This window comes from Rhinatrema bivittatum, chromosome 8 (genome assembly GCF_901001135.1).
Source record: "Rhinatrema bivittatum chromosome 8, aRhiBiv1.1, whole genome shotgun sequence".
Lineage (NCBI taxonomy): Eukaryota > Metazoa > Chordata > Amphibia > Gymnophiona > Rhinatrematidae > Rhinatrema > Rhinatrema bivittatum.
In genome coordinates, this window is record NC_042622.1 from 133308570 (window position 1) to 133322740 (window position 14171).

General features: G+C 44.1%; 1 protein-coding gene across 1 annotated transcript; it reads right to left on the reverse strand.

Annotated features, from left to right (window-relative positions):
- Positions 1-782: 782 nt before the first annotated feature.
- Positions 783-11208, reverse strand: LOC115097273 (glutamine synthetase). Its single transcript, XM_029612940.1, has 7 exons — positions 10935-11208; positions 10102-10277; positions 8925-9086; positions 8669-8815; positions 5898-6025; positions 4020-4219; positions 783-2738 (listed from the first exon to the last, which is right to left on the reverse strand). Exons 2-7 carry the CDS (start codon positions 10265-10267, stop codon positions 2417-2419), a joined length of 1125 nt encoding a protein of 374 aa, XP_029468800.1. The 5' UTR covers positions 10268-10277; positions 10935-11208; the 3' UTR covers positions 783-2416.
- Positions 11209-14171: the final 2963 nt, after the last annotated feature.

The following is a 14171-nucleotide window of genomic DNA, read 5'->3' on the forward strand; positions in this document are numbered from 1 at the left end:
ACAACAGATAGATCTTTACCAAATACAGAATGATTGACCACATAAGACTTAAATGCCATGCAGGAAATGCCATTGGGCCCAGCATCCTGTTTCCATCAGTGGCCAATACACATCACAGGTACCCGGCAGATCCCAAAAGTAGATCCACAAATTACAAACAAACATGCAGGCCTTTCTTAATAGAAACCCCAGGCTAAGGCCCATGTAATAAAACCCATGCTAAAATCAGAGTTGGATTTTAGCACTGCTTTTTTTTTTTAATGTGCTCTTTAAAAATACTGTAAGTGATAAGTGGTCCCTGTGGGATACAGGAAGCTAATGAAATGCAAATAGACCAGGAGTAAAAAAAAAAAAAAATCCCAAAACAAAAACACACACTCAGGCCGGAGCAGAGCTGCCATCCTCCAGAAACACCTCTTACCCATTAAAATAGACTGAACCCTCCAAATCCCCCACCACCTGGGAACCCCAGCTGGAGAAGACCTTACCTCATTAGCAGGGATCTTACCTCACTGACAAAGAATTGGTCCCTCCACTGTCTGTGAAAGGACCAATCCTCTTCCAGAATTCTGAAAGGGCAGCCTTCTGAAAGGGGATTGGTCTTTTCATTGACAGCTGACCGTGGTAGAACTAATCAGCAGACTGCTAAGGAGTGAATACAATTAGTGAGTTACCAAATAGAAAAATTGGTGTCAAAAGTGTTATAAATCCCATACCAGGGGTGGGAGAAGAGTTGGTTATGTATTTGAGGAAGTACAGACCTTAGAAAGGCAAATACCCAGCCTATTTAAAAACAAAACAACTTTATTAAAAAATACAGACAAACAGATTTTTCACTTCTATAGACCTGCATTTTTTTTCATCAACTATAAAAAGTTCAGAAATAAATAGGTCCAAACCCACCAAGAGGAAATGTTTTCATCTTTCATTGGCTTTTATGGAGATTTGGAGTACTTTGACATTATGTAACAGGTGAAGTGTAGACTCCAGTTACAGCAGGGAACAAGTTACATATTCCTACATAACACCTCAGTGTGAGGAGAGGCTTCAGCAGCTCTTTGCACTGAAGTGTGCAAGCAGATTAAAAAAAAAAAAGGAACAAAATGCCCAAATGCAGCTTTCTCCCTCTGCAGACTGAAAACAGTCAAAGAGGAAAAACATTAAGATTATGGATCAATTGGAGCTGGCAGGTAGTTCTACATTGTGACAGGATAAACATTTTCTTAGCAAGAACCCGGGGAAAGCTGCTTAATTTATTTGTGAGAAGCATTAGCAGTGGCATATAAAAACCTCAGGCAGTGCGAGGTTGGCATCAGAAGATGACACAAAAAGGCAACTGCACCTGTTAGGATGGTTAGTGGTTTTCTTGAGACATCAGGAGCACCGTGACTTAGCGGTGGGTATTTTAGAACTGAATACGGGCAACCCTAACCACAGTCTTTAACAACGCACTCTGCTACTGACACCAGAAAAAAAAAGGAACACTCCCTACATAATCTCATTCATGGATGGACTATAGAGAACACTAATAACTCCCACAAACATCTCTAATGTTAAAGGAGGGAGAAATTTTGGAAATGAATACAAAAAAAAAATAAATGCAAAAGGACTGGCCCAATAGCTCAAGCTGTAACACAGGGGTGTGCAAGTTTGGACCTGCTCCCAGATAGGGCCCATCAAGTCTGTGTGCATGTTGGTAGCAGTCCTACTTGTCAGTCAGTAGCACAGAGGGCATTCCTCAGAAGAGGAAAAGCTCCAGTCCTGGGATGCAGGATAAACATTTCAGTGAACCAAAGGCTAAGTAAGACACCACCGTCTCACTTCAGTCTGTAAAGCAATTGTACTAAAACAAGACAACCCTCCCACTTTTCACAACTTTGCTAGCCAAATTCTTGAGAGAGCAATTTTACCCTACCCTATTGAGGCTTGTGCACAGTTCTCACAGTATTGCTCACACGGACACGCTAGGAGGATTCCAGTCAGCCACTGGCTTGTTAATATAGTGAAACTGAGCATTCACTATCACCAACTCAAGCTCTTGGCAGATAAAGGGTCATCCTTATTCTGTTACTCTGAAAATGCACAGAAGGTGATGGCCCTCTACCACCTCCCAGCAGGAAAAACACTTCTAGGCAGACACATGAAGTGGTCACTTAGTTAAGTGAAGCTGGTTTCACCCCCCACCCCCCCCCAAAACAAGTGTCTTTTTCCTACCCACTAGATGATACAGAAATATCACAGCTATATAAACCTAGAGGGCAAAGAGAATTAAATAAGATTACATTTCAGCCCATGGCCATAGATAAGGATTGTTCTCCATCTAGAAGTTGGGCCTGCTTTAGCAGATGAGGGGGAAGGACAGAAAAATGTGAGATGGCTAGAAATAAAAAAGAATGAATAAATGGAGGCAGCCTTCTTAATGTTTGGTGTGGTCCTTAGTTTCACTGCCGGTCTCATTCAGAATGGTGGTCCTTACCAGCGCCTCTGTGACTGCATAGGGGTCACAGTTAGCTGCTGGCCGGCGGTCCTCAAAGTAACCAAAGCCTTCCTGGCCAACTTGACGGGGAATGCGGATGCTGGCACCACGGTTAGCCACGCCAGCAGAAAACTCGTGGATGTTGGAGGTCTCATGGTGGCCAGTCAGTCTCCTGGAGTTGTCTTTGCCCCCCCGGGGGTCATAAACACAGATGTGGTAGTCATGTCTCTTGCCCAGTTTTTCAATAGCATCTTCTATGTGCCTAAAAAGATAAGGGGACAGGTTAGGGGAGTAAATGATGAAAGCATTTCAGCCAAGGGAATTAATGTGTAGAGTGTCCAATAAAATAGGAGCACATTTCCAGTTTTTTTAATTTTTCATTTGAATTCCTAGGTGCAGAATATCAGTAGTCAATGGGCCAGGAGTCCACCTCTTCCAGAGGAAAAGCAGAGAGATGTTGCAGTATCACAGTACAGACTATTTAGCTTTTAAAAAGTTGAGGAAAGAGCAGCTTTTTCTGCCAAGTTGGGTCTGGAACAGAGTCTATATTCCGACACAATCTTAATAACACAGATTTGAATCAAAAGAAAAAAGTTTAAAGGGAATATCTACACTACCCCAGAGGCTGAGAATGGGATTCCTCTGCTAAACCCATGTTATTCAAAGCCATAGGTCTGTTGATCCAGCCGCAGCAAGGAGGGGAGGAGCAAAGGCAACCAAGGAAAAAGACAAGGTTAGGAAGATAAGATGCAGAGAAAGATAATACATCTGCTCTTCCAGCAACATGTTTACACCAAGGGCCAGGATCAAACACAGACCCTGCACTTTTGGCCTCACCCGGCAGTGCTTTGACCCTTACACGCAAGCAGGAAATAACAGAGTCCCCACTGCTTCTATTTTCAATCAAAAAGGGCTGAAACTTACAAGTCTGAACTGTGATCAAGTCTTGCAATCAGATCCAAGACTACAACTGAGAAAATACAGGTTGGAGGGAGAGGGTAACAGCACCGAAAGTCCTTGATCATACTCAGAAAATGGATGATGTTTGGGATTTCCCTTCTGGGCTCTCAGGTTTAAGTATTGAGGCTTAAGGAGGGGGCCCAGCTCAGCGGCTCTGCTGGTAAGTGCTATGCACAGGCCATACACAAGGTTTCCTGTTTAGATCTTACTTCCTGGGTTGGCTACAGTTGGGGATGCAGATGCTGCAGAAGTGGCATTCACAGCTCCTGGGGGGGGGGGGGGGGGGGGGGGGAGGGAGAAAGTCATGATCATTGCTGAAGGTTGACATCTAGTAGCCAGATTTGGGCCCCATGAGTGCAGGGTTTCGGAAGAAGCCTGGTGAATGGCCCCTAGTCCAGGATAGGTGTAGACCGCTCATTACAGTGACTAAGTTGGAAGTGGATAGAACAGGTGAAAAATCCCAAGGTAGTTGCAAATAAAGGCCCATGTCACCAAAACCCAGCCTTGGTTTTGACTGAGTTGGAAATGTAAAGGAGCAGGAAGCCACTGTCAGGTCAAAAAGGGTGTAAAGAAAGATACTCACTTGAGGCCACCTTCTTTCCTCATGGCCTCTGTGCTGTAGTTGGTGTGACACCCAGCTCCATTCCAGTTGCCAGTCATTGGCTTGGGGTCCAGTGTGGCTACCACACCAAAGTCCTCACAAACCCTGTGCAGGATAAACCTGGCCATCCAGAGGTGATCACCCATCTCAATCCCCTCACATGGGCCAACCTGGAACTCCCACTATAGGAGGGGGAGAAAGACGAAAAGAAAGAATAAAAAAAAGTTAGACATCTTATTTATTTATTTTATTTAAAAAATTTTCTATACTGTTGGTAAGTTATATACCATTGCAACGGTTTACAAATAGGCACATAGACTAAGGTTAGTAAATGTAGGATATCGTACATTCTAACAGGTGCCAATAAAGTTCGGTTACAACTTTATTGTGGTCATTCTGGGACTCAAGTGGCAAAAAAAAAAAACAAAAACCAACCCACCTATCTACACATGTGGAATTGAGTGCCAGAAGAGACCAGTATTCTTCCAGACCAATAATATTCAAGGAATTTTTTAGGCCTTTCACCCCCAGATTCACATTTTGAGAACCAGTAGGATAGATTAGAAGCCTCATCTGGAATGTATACACCAATAGCCAACATCTGTCTGACTGGCTTTCAAATGCTGCAGCATCCATTCTACTCTCAGGGGTTGAAAGAGAAAGTGTGGCCTAGAGACCCAGTTTCAAATCCACCACTTCCATTCACTATGGCTTGGAGCAAGTTCATCTGACATCATGGTAACTGACGTCTTATTCCACTGCTCCTGGAAAATCGTGTGAATGAAGCCTAGTGTATATAGAACTTTGGTTTTAAAGAACTCCTAAAACCCTTAAGTTAAGAGAAAATCTTTAGGTACTGTGCTCTTCACAAAATTCTGTTTAGGCAATAGCAGCAAACTCCAGACTTACAGGGCTGGATTTCAAAGTTTACATTAAGCATACTGTAAACCTAGAGTCTCAACGACCACATCCTTCATAAATTAGAGAACTGTTGTATAGTTTTCTCTTGTTTTGTTATAATTCTTTTTTTTTTCAAAGATGTGTTTTGTTTTCTGTTTCAGAAGATAGTGTATGCCAATTTCAAATAGTGTGCACTATATGCACATTTCATGCACTATTTTCCAAAATGAAACAAGAAAAAAAAATACTCAAGTGTCAAACCCAAGGATGTCTCCAGAGACCCTGGTCCCAGCCCTGGAGGTGACCAAAGTTCCTTCAAAATGGTATTAGCAAAAAAATTGTTCCCATGCCCCACCCCAACCCCCTCCATTTTATTTAAAAATAGCAGTCCATCCCCTCCATCACTCACCTAGCCCACCCTCCATACATCCCTTCCCAAGATTTACCAAGTAACCCTGGAGGGAGGGACCTAGGAGCAATCCCTCCAATCTTGGACCCAGGGGCTGCCTTTTTTTCTTTTTTTTTTTAAATAGAGGCAAGAGGCAGCCGGTGCCATCATGTGAGAGGGGCTACTCAATAGCAGCAGTAGCTAGGGGCAAAGGGCAGTTGGGACATGGGGTCTCAAAGAGACCTCTGTTACTATGTTTGTCCAGGGAACTGGTGTGCACCATCTGTAAACATTAAACACACGCACACACACAAATAAAAAAAAATAGCACATTCCTAAAAAGGGTACTCATTGTGGATATTCTGAAAACCAAACCAGATTGCAGTTCAGGGTCTGGAGTTTAGCACCCTTGATTTAGGGAGCATACAAAGATACACAGCAGACTGAAAGGAAAACAACAAGGGTAAAACCAAACTGGGAAAGGTGTGGGGCTAGGCGGAAACAAAGAATGGTTATTTCTACGAATGGCATCTGCTCCTAGGTCCTACCCTACAGGAACAAACCATACATACCTGAGATGGCATGACCTCTGCGTTGGTGCCACAAATTTTGACGCCGGCATAGAGACAAGCTTTATAATGAGATTCCACAATGTCCCGCCCATATACCTTGTCAGCACCGACACCACAGTAATAGGGACCTAGATGAAAGATGGGAAGGATAAGTGTCCCTCAAACACAGTAGGAAGACAAGTTGTACTACCCTTTGTCCACCCATGGATAAAAACCCTTTACAACATAGGGGCCGATACAATACAATGCGCTCAGCCGAGCACACAGGTTAACCAGTGATTGGCCACGTGTATTGAACGCGCAGCCACAACCTTTTATGCAATGCAGTAAGGGGAAAAGCGCATCCAGCTCCCCCATGAAGCTAATAGTGCTCATCACATGTTAATTCATATTGATGAGGCTATTAGCTATTTCCCTGATGCAAAAAAAAATAAATAAAAATGCATGCACAATTTCTGAGGAGCCCATAAAGTGTACAGAAAAGCAGAAAGTACTGTTTCAGTCCTTCCTCAGACTTAAAATCATGGTGATACTATGTTGGAGGAACACAAAAACTATTAAAAAAAAAAAGTGTGCCAGCTATCAGATTAAGAAAAGGGGCGCTCAATTAACAAGCATCCATTTTCCTAATCTGCGGCTGTGCACAGGTTAGGAAAAAAAATGGATGCTTGTAAAATCGAGAGCATTTTCCTAACCCGCTGACAGCCACCTCTGCTGCTGAGGAGCCGGCTAGGGGCGCACATTTGTCTCTAGCACCTCCCTTTTACCGCAGCAGCCCATTTGCCTACTGCATCGGGTACCTGGAGAGGTACATTGAGTGCCTGCTCTAAAGTGCGTCAATCATGAGCGCCCCGGTTTTTTTGCGCGCCAAAATTGCATCAGCCCTGTAGTAACATAACATAGTAGATGACAGCAGAAAGAGACCAAAATGACCCACAGCCTGCCCAGTTATTTCTGTCCACACTACAAAGATATATCCCAGCTGCCAGCCATGGAGCTGGACATCTCTTTACTTATCCAAGACAGATGAGCAGTCGAGATCTATTTAGGTCACAGCCACCCCCATCCCATGTCTAACCACAAAGCTTTGTAATAATCTAATCTAAATAGCTACCATACTAGCACGGAAGGAACCATGCCACTACCAATCTGCTGCACCAACCAGGTCAGATAAATTAGCCAAATCTCTCTCATCTGAATTCTGCTCATACAGCAGGAAGTGGTTCCTGAGAGGGACTCCCATTACAGAGGCCAGTAGGGATGAAAGCAAAGTTACTCCCCTTTGACATTCAGGCCTGGGGAAAATCCATCCTTAGCATCCTGTTTACCAGCACAGCTAAAGGAAATGAAATACAGGGAAACCATCTTGTGATGAAAGCCTATATCAAAGGTAAGTGAAAGGATTCAGCAAGCTCATTAGCAAGTTAAGTCACAGATTACTAGTTTGTACTATTGCTAAAAAAAAAAAAAAAAAAAGCAAATACAACTTAAGCTTACATGATATCCATTAGCTAACCCTAAGCTAAACATCCCTCATTGCCTCCTATTTGTGCCCAAGGAATACCTCTAGCTTTATAAATGGTGTATCCTGCAATACATGGACCCCTTACACTGCTGAGAACTCAGCACAGATGAGCCTTTGTACTAAGGTTACTAAGGAGAAGGCAAATGCTCAGTCAAAGATTAAAAGCCAAGGAGAGAGACATTTACACAGAAGGCCCACTCTGGCGTTAATGATCATGATTAATGTTGAGCCTGCTCATGTGACCCGCAGATCACATAAGGCCCAGATGTGGAACTCATCAAGTCCAGAGATTATTAAGCCATACACAGGAGCTCTACGTTACTGTAGTTCAATAAGAAATCTTACAGGAAATTCTGAACAGACCAGAAAGGAAAATTCTGGTAATTTAATCCACTGGGCCCCAAATATGTCGTCAGGGAGCCCCAGCCTGTGTTTTTAGGGTATTCTCAATGAAAATGCACAAGCAGTTTGCATGTACCACCTCAACTGTACGCCTCTCACACACATTGATTACAGATATCTAAAATCCCGACTGGCAGGGGTTTGGAGGACAAATTTGACATGCAGCTGTTTATGGTTGACTTGACAGTAGGCAAGCCCAAATACAGTTTGCTACCTTAGACTAGAGCTCAGTTTATGTAACTCACGGGTAGAGCCCATCAATAAAAAGTAATCGTTTCTACAACATAGCCAAGAGCATTCTTATAAATTAACTTTCCCTGCCACCCCAACATGTGATTCTGATTTTTATATAAATTTGATAAGAAACCAGGAATTCAAATTAAAGCTCTCCCTAGCAATTCCTACCTATAAGAGTTCAAAAACCAGAGGGATGCTGTGCTGGTCATAGTCATAAACCTGAGCTAGACATATTGGGGTGGTAGTTCTAGAAATACAAGACTCACGCTCTCTTATGCAAAGAAATTACAAACTGGTTTTAACCTACAAACCACCTGGCCTTCCAAAGAACACATTGCACACTACTAGTACAACATTGCAGAAAAGACCTAGGAATAATCCTCAGCCAGTCTGGTGTTTTAAAGACGTCGTGCATGCCTGCTTTAAGGCACCAGCCTGTTCCTAGAGTCTGGATTCCAGTGTGTGTAGTCGCTCCTACATCCAGCAAGCTGCTGGTACACTGCCCAGAACTTATCCTAGCAGTCTCTTCTGTTCCTTCATGCAAACACAGACAGTGGACTGGGTGGGATGGTAGGATGGACTGGGTGGGATGGTAGGATGTTCTTACCTTGTGGTCCAGGAAAGCCGTTCTCTGGCCATCCATATGGGTGTCCATTGATCCCTAGCAAGGTATATTCCTGCTCCATGCCAAACCAGACATGGCTGTCTGCCACCAAGTCCATTATCTTGTTGCAGGTGTGTCTCAGGTTGGTCTCTGGAGGAAATCATAAAAGAACCTTATGGATCAAAGTTAAACCAGATATCCTGTCTTACACATGTGGCTTGAAACCCACAACAGGAGTAGGTTGAATAATTCAGTTTACCTGCAGGTTTCCTGTTATATTTCAGCACTTCACACATCACCAGTTTGTTTGGGTCAAGACAAAAAGGATCACGGAACATCTGGACTGGAACCAAGTACATATCGCTATTGGAACCTTCAGCTTGGTATGTGCTTGAGCCATCAAAGTTCCACTCTGGAATGTCTAGGGGAAGGGAAGAGAAGACCCAAAAACGTTATGTCTCTTACCCCACAATAAGAATGACAAACTGCTCCCATCTCCTCTGCAATATACAAAACCGATATCCCTTAGAAAGGCAGATTAAAAGCACTTGAGGATAGCAGAACTGTACAAATATCATAAGGTATGGCATGGAAATGAGCCTCATTGCCTGTGCAGAGCTGCTCTGCAACTTTCAGCCATCTGTGGGTCAAGAGTGAGCAAAACAGGGAGCAGGATGTTCCCTATAGTGGTCAATATTGGTGCTATCCAGCTAAAACCTGAGATCCATCCCCATAAGGTATCCACCACTACCTTCTTTTATTCAGGCAAGTCAGACCTACCTGGTTAAAAACTTATCTAGTCTGCAACCCAGGAAATCGAAAATGCTGGATTTGCCCAGTTAAGCCCTGAACTTAGCCAAAAAAAACCCCTTTTGTTGTACACTCCAGTACAGCACAGGATTTGGTTTTTGCTTAACATCGCTTTTTGACCAGCATGCTCAGAGTACCAACCAGAGACAGGATAGGAAAACTCCCCAACTATTTAGGAACTTTTTGTAGCATCTGCTTACACCTCTAGTTTATATTCACTTTACTTTATGTATGGCACAGCCAATATATGGAAGAGTTTGCTTCAGTTTAGAACATTCATGCCATTATACTTTTTAATCTTTCTAGACAAGAGACTTATCAAGTGTCTCTGTGTGTCCACATCTTGTAACTTTGAAATTGTTGGATCTAGCTTTAAAGTTTGTGCCGAGGTAAATCCTTCGGGGTGGGAAGGGCAGGAAGAGAAAAGAAAAATCAGACTTCCCATTTCTTAAATTTGATATGTGATAGGGGGGGGGGGGGGCGGAAAGGAGAAACTCACTTAAAATAACTGCAGACATTACATTGCTGGTATCTTTTTAAAGAAGGGACAAGCAGAAACCTACCGGGATCACCACAAAGGCCGAGTCCATGCCAGACGTGTCAGGAAAAAAAGATCCGATTATTACCTTGCACACACTTGGGTTCACTGTCCACCGTTCTGGTCTTGCATCGAACTCCCTCCCCAGTGCCATCGATCCACACGTAGGTGACCAGGACCTGCTTTCCCTGGGGAAGTCTCATATACTGCTCCCGGACCCCCTTGTTAAGCCTGGAGCTGTGCGAGACCGACATGGTGACTGATCTATGCAAAAAAAACCAATAGAAAAATCCATCAAAGCGTGGGAAGAAACCCTCAGCAAAATCAGACTTCGAGGTACTGAAGAATGAAATTAATTTCTCCTTCCTCCCCCCTCGTCGTAGTTCCCCTTGACCTGAACGGATAGCTGTTGGCGACTGGGGTGTAATATCCGATTTCATGGCAATCACAGACCACAACGGAAAGGGCAATAATAGCAAGCGGATTTCTTGATCTCCTCCATTTCACTAACCCCCTCCCTCACTGAAAAAGAAACTTGCAGAACCTGACCTCAGATACCTGAACTAACTCCACAAGTGCGGCATGTTTAGGATTTGTGAAATCGCTTTTCGAGTCCACATCTAGAGGGGAAAATTCTCTATTTACTATTTTACTAAATCAGTAAAAGGGACGTGCTGGGCTATTTCTAACACGAAACCGGTTATTGGATCCCTTGTTGGATGCTCCCCGGTTTTCAAACGGCAGGAGGAGAGAAATAAAAAGGGACTGAAGAGCGGGAAGCGGCTCCAGCCACAATGCGAATCGATCATAGGGGAAACAAAGAACTCCCGGGCCAAAGGGAACAAAGCTGCTCCCCCATGCACAACCCCAGCGTGGGGAGAACGGGCCGATCGCCAAGAAGAAAAGGTCCCGGCTCCTTACCTCCCTGCGCTAAGATCTCCAGGGCACCGTCCGCGCTTCGATCCCCAACTTCAGCGAGAGAGCCACCCGGTCCCGGCTCCGGCTCCGGCTCGGCTCTTATAGGCGCCCACTCCTTCACCGCTCCTCCTCCGGCTGATGCAATGGGGACGTCAGTGGCGGGTCCGTCTCTCCCTCCTCTCCTATCCGGATGGGACAGGACGGGGCAGGGCACTACCCGGAACAAGGCAGTACGTCCTGCAACCGCCTGGAACCGGCTCCATTGGTAACCGATCGTCAGCTCTGAACTTTATCCACTTACCCAGCAGCCGGCTGAATGCATGCGCTAAGGGCAATCATTAGCCTCCCATTGTCTCCACCCAGTCATAAACAGAGAGGAGAGAGGATGAAAAAGGACAGTTAACTCAGAACTGTGAAAAGGCTATTTATACTCAGGGTTGGTTTTAGGGTAAAGCGTCCCCCTCCTCCTTTTTTTCTCCAGATATTCTATCTCCCCCCCCCCCCCCCCCCCCCAGCAAGCATGCTACCCAGCCTTCTCTATACCGCTATTTATACTTTCCCCTCTCTTCCTCCTTCAGGATGTTCTCTCCATCCCCATCCTGGATCCTCCTCTTTCCTTCTTAATGTCCCCCTTCCCCTATCCTCTCTCTTACTCTCCCTACCTATCCATTCCAGTCTACCCCACTCCACACCATGTAGTTCTCCCACTCCTCACTTATCCCATGTACTTCTCTGCACCTGTTCTACCCCACCATTCTCCATGTAGGCCTCTGTTCCCCCATATTTTTTATCTCCTTCTCCACCTTTCCCTCCTGGAGGCCATATCTCCAGCTCTTGTGTGGCTGGTTTAAGCTGCACTTAACAACATGTCAACTTCCTTTGCCACATAGGGCTTTTAAACACTATGCCTCCTATGGCTGCACACATAGCAGACACAGCCTAGCCCAACAGATGATGTTGGTAGTGCCTGGGGCACCCTTCATCACACAGCATCCTGGGTGACCATCCAGCCCTGCTTATACTCTGTTCTTCCAGGCCACTAAAGGACAGTTTAAAATGCCTTACAAGGCAAAATAATATATACAACATCAGGATATAAAATACAATAGGCATATGAAAGCAACATCATCAGAAATGTAATAAATAATTACATTTATTTCGTTTTCAGTTTCATTAAACAGTTTTTTGCCCTTAACCTTAACCCCAAGTCCCTCCTCTGAGTCCGTTCTTTCTCCAACCATTGGTGGGGTGTCCCGGACAGGGTCTTGAGGGTGGGTATGGAATGGGGGTGAAGGGGCTCCCAGGCTCAATGATGGTTGGTCTTCCAGGAGAGGCAGGTTATGCTCCTTACTTGATCTCTCAACGGAATCTCCCGGAGATGAAACCAGCCGGTGCAAAATATCCTTCAAAGGTTGTGTAGGGGATGCTACCGGTGGTACAGAGAACTCCAAACGAACAGCTCGATCCAGTAAAGTCCGTGGGAGAGCGGACTAACGCCCGCTCTCCCGGTGCGCGCACCGGCCCCTCGCCGGTGCGCGCGATCCAGTATTTAAATTAGGCGACGCGGTGCAAACGAGGAAAAAGAGGCGCTAGGGACACTAGCGCGTCCCTAGCGCCTCCTTTTGGCCTGGAGCGGCGGCTGTCAGCGGGTTTGACAGCCGACGCTCAATTTTGCCGGCGTCGGTTCTCGAGCCCGCTGACAGCCACGGGCTCGGAAACCGGACGCCGGCAAAATTGAGCGTCCGGTTTTCGGCCCGACAGCCGCGGGCCGAATTCAAAATTTTTTTATTTTTTTTTTTACTTTTTTTTTACTTTTGGGGACCTCCAACTTAATATCGCTATGATATTAAGTCGGAGGGTGCACAGAAAAGCAGTTTTTACTGCTTTTCTGTGCACTTCCCTGGCGCCGGAAGAAATTAGCGCCGACCTTTGGGCGGCGCTAATTTCTTAGAGTAAAATGTGCGGCTTGGCTGCACATTTTACTTATTGGATCGCTCAGGAATACCTAATAGGGCCATCAACATGCATTTGCATGTTGAGGGCGCTATTAGGTGCCGCGGGTGGGCCGCGTGTTTTCCTCCCCTTACTGAATAAGGGGTAAGGGAAAACACGCGTCCAGAGCAGGGTGACAGTGCGCTCCGACGGAGCACACTTTACTGGATCGACCTGCAAGTTAGTGGGAAAGATCAATGGGGAGAAGGAGTCCCTGCAGCAGAGATCAGTAAGATCTCAGAAGTCTGCCGGGAGGGAGGGATACGTGTTGGCCTCACGATGCAAAAATTAGTAAAACCGGATAAAACAACTTTGGATGCTATATGGAATGCAATAGTAGCACAGGAAGGTTCTGTCTCATTGTTAACAAATGTAGTTAATAATGCACAGAAAATGGTAATGGAATGTCAATCTGGGGTTATTAAATGTGAAGAAAAAATAAAAGAAGTATCAAATCAGCTGAAAACAGTACAAGAAGTTCAAACTAATTTGATTTGTTCAGATAAATTGCTGCGAAGGAAAATAGAAAATATAGAAAACAAGATGCGGTATTTAAATTTAAGAATATTAAACTTCTCTTGTATAAAATTGATATCACCGAAAGAGCAATTAAAGAAATATTTAATGGAAGTATTATTAATATCTGCTGATAAAATACCATTAACATCTAAGGTTTATTATGCCTCCATACCAAAAAATACTTCCGAATCAATGGTTAAGGGTTTACATTTGAATATAGAAACAGATCTTACGGCCTTCTTAGAAACACCAAGTGAGGAGCAAATAGAATATAGGGGAACTTTATTGGTATCATTTACTAACCCAACAGATAGAGATCTTGTGTTAAGATTATTTTTGCGAAATCGAAATAAATTATATTGTGGGCAAAAGGTATGGATTTACCTACATAATGAAAAACTCAAAATCGTAGAAAACTATTTGTTGATATGTGTCAAGAAGCAAGATTATTGGGTGCTCATATAAAAATAAGGTATCCATGTAAATGTATTCTTCAATATGAGAAAAATAGTTACATCTTTTATGAACCATCGGAATTGAAGAATTTTCTGGCTAATTGTAAAAGTGAAGTCAAAACTATCTAAACCTATCAGGTGTTAGATATAAGATATAGTTTGTTTTCCTCCTTAATATGTCTTCGAAAATTGATCTGTAATGTTGATACAATGCTCTATTAATATTTGGTATTCCTTTTATCTTTCTTTATGATATTGTAAAGGAATATAGACT

Coding starts and splice junctions, on each gene's coding strand:
- LOC115097273 (XM_029612940.1), bottom strand. CDS start 10,267: ATGTCGGTCTCGCACAGCTCCAGGCTTAACAAGGGGGTCCGGGAGCAG. Junction 9,087..10,101: donor TGAACCCAAGTGTGTGCAAG/GTAATAATCGGA, acceptor CCCTTCCCCTAG/ACATTCCAGAGTGGAACTTT. Junction 2,739..4,019: donor AGGAAAGAAGGTGGCCTCAA/GTGAGTATCTTT, acceptor TTATCTTTTTAG/GCACATAGAAGATGCTATTG.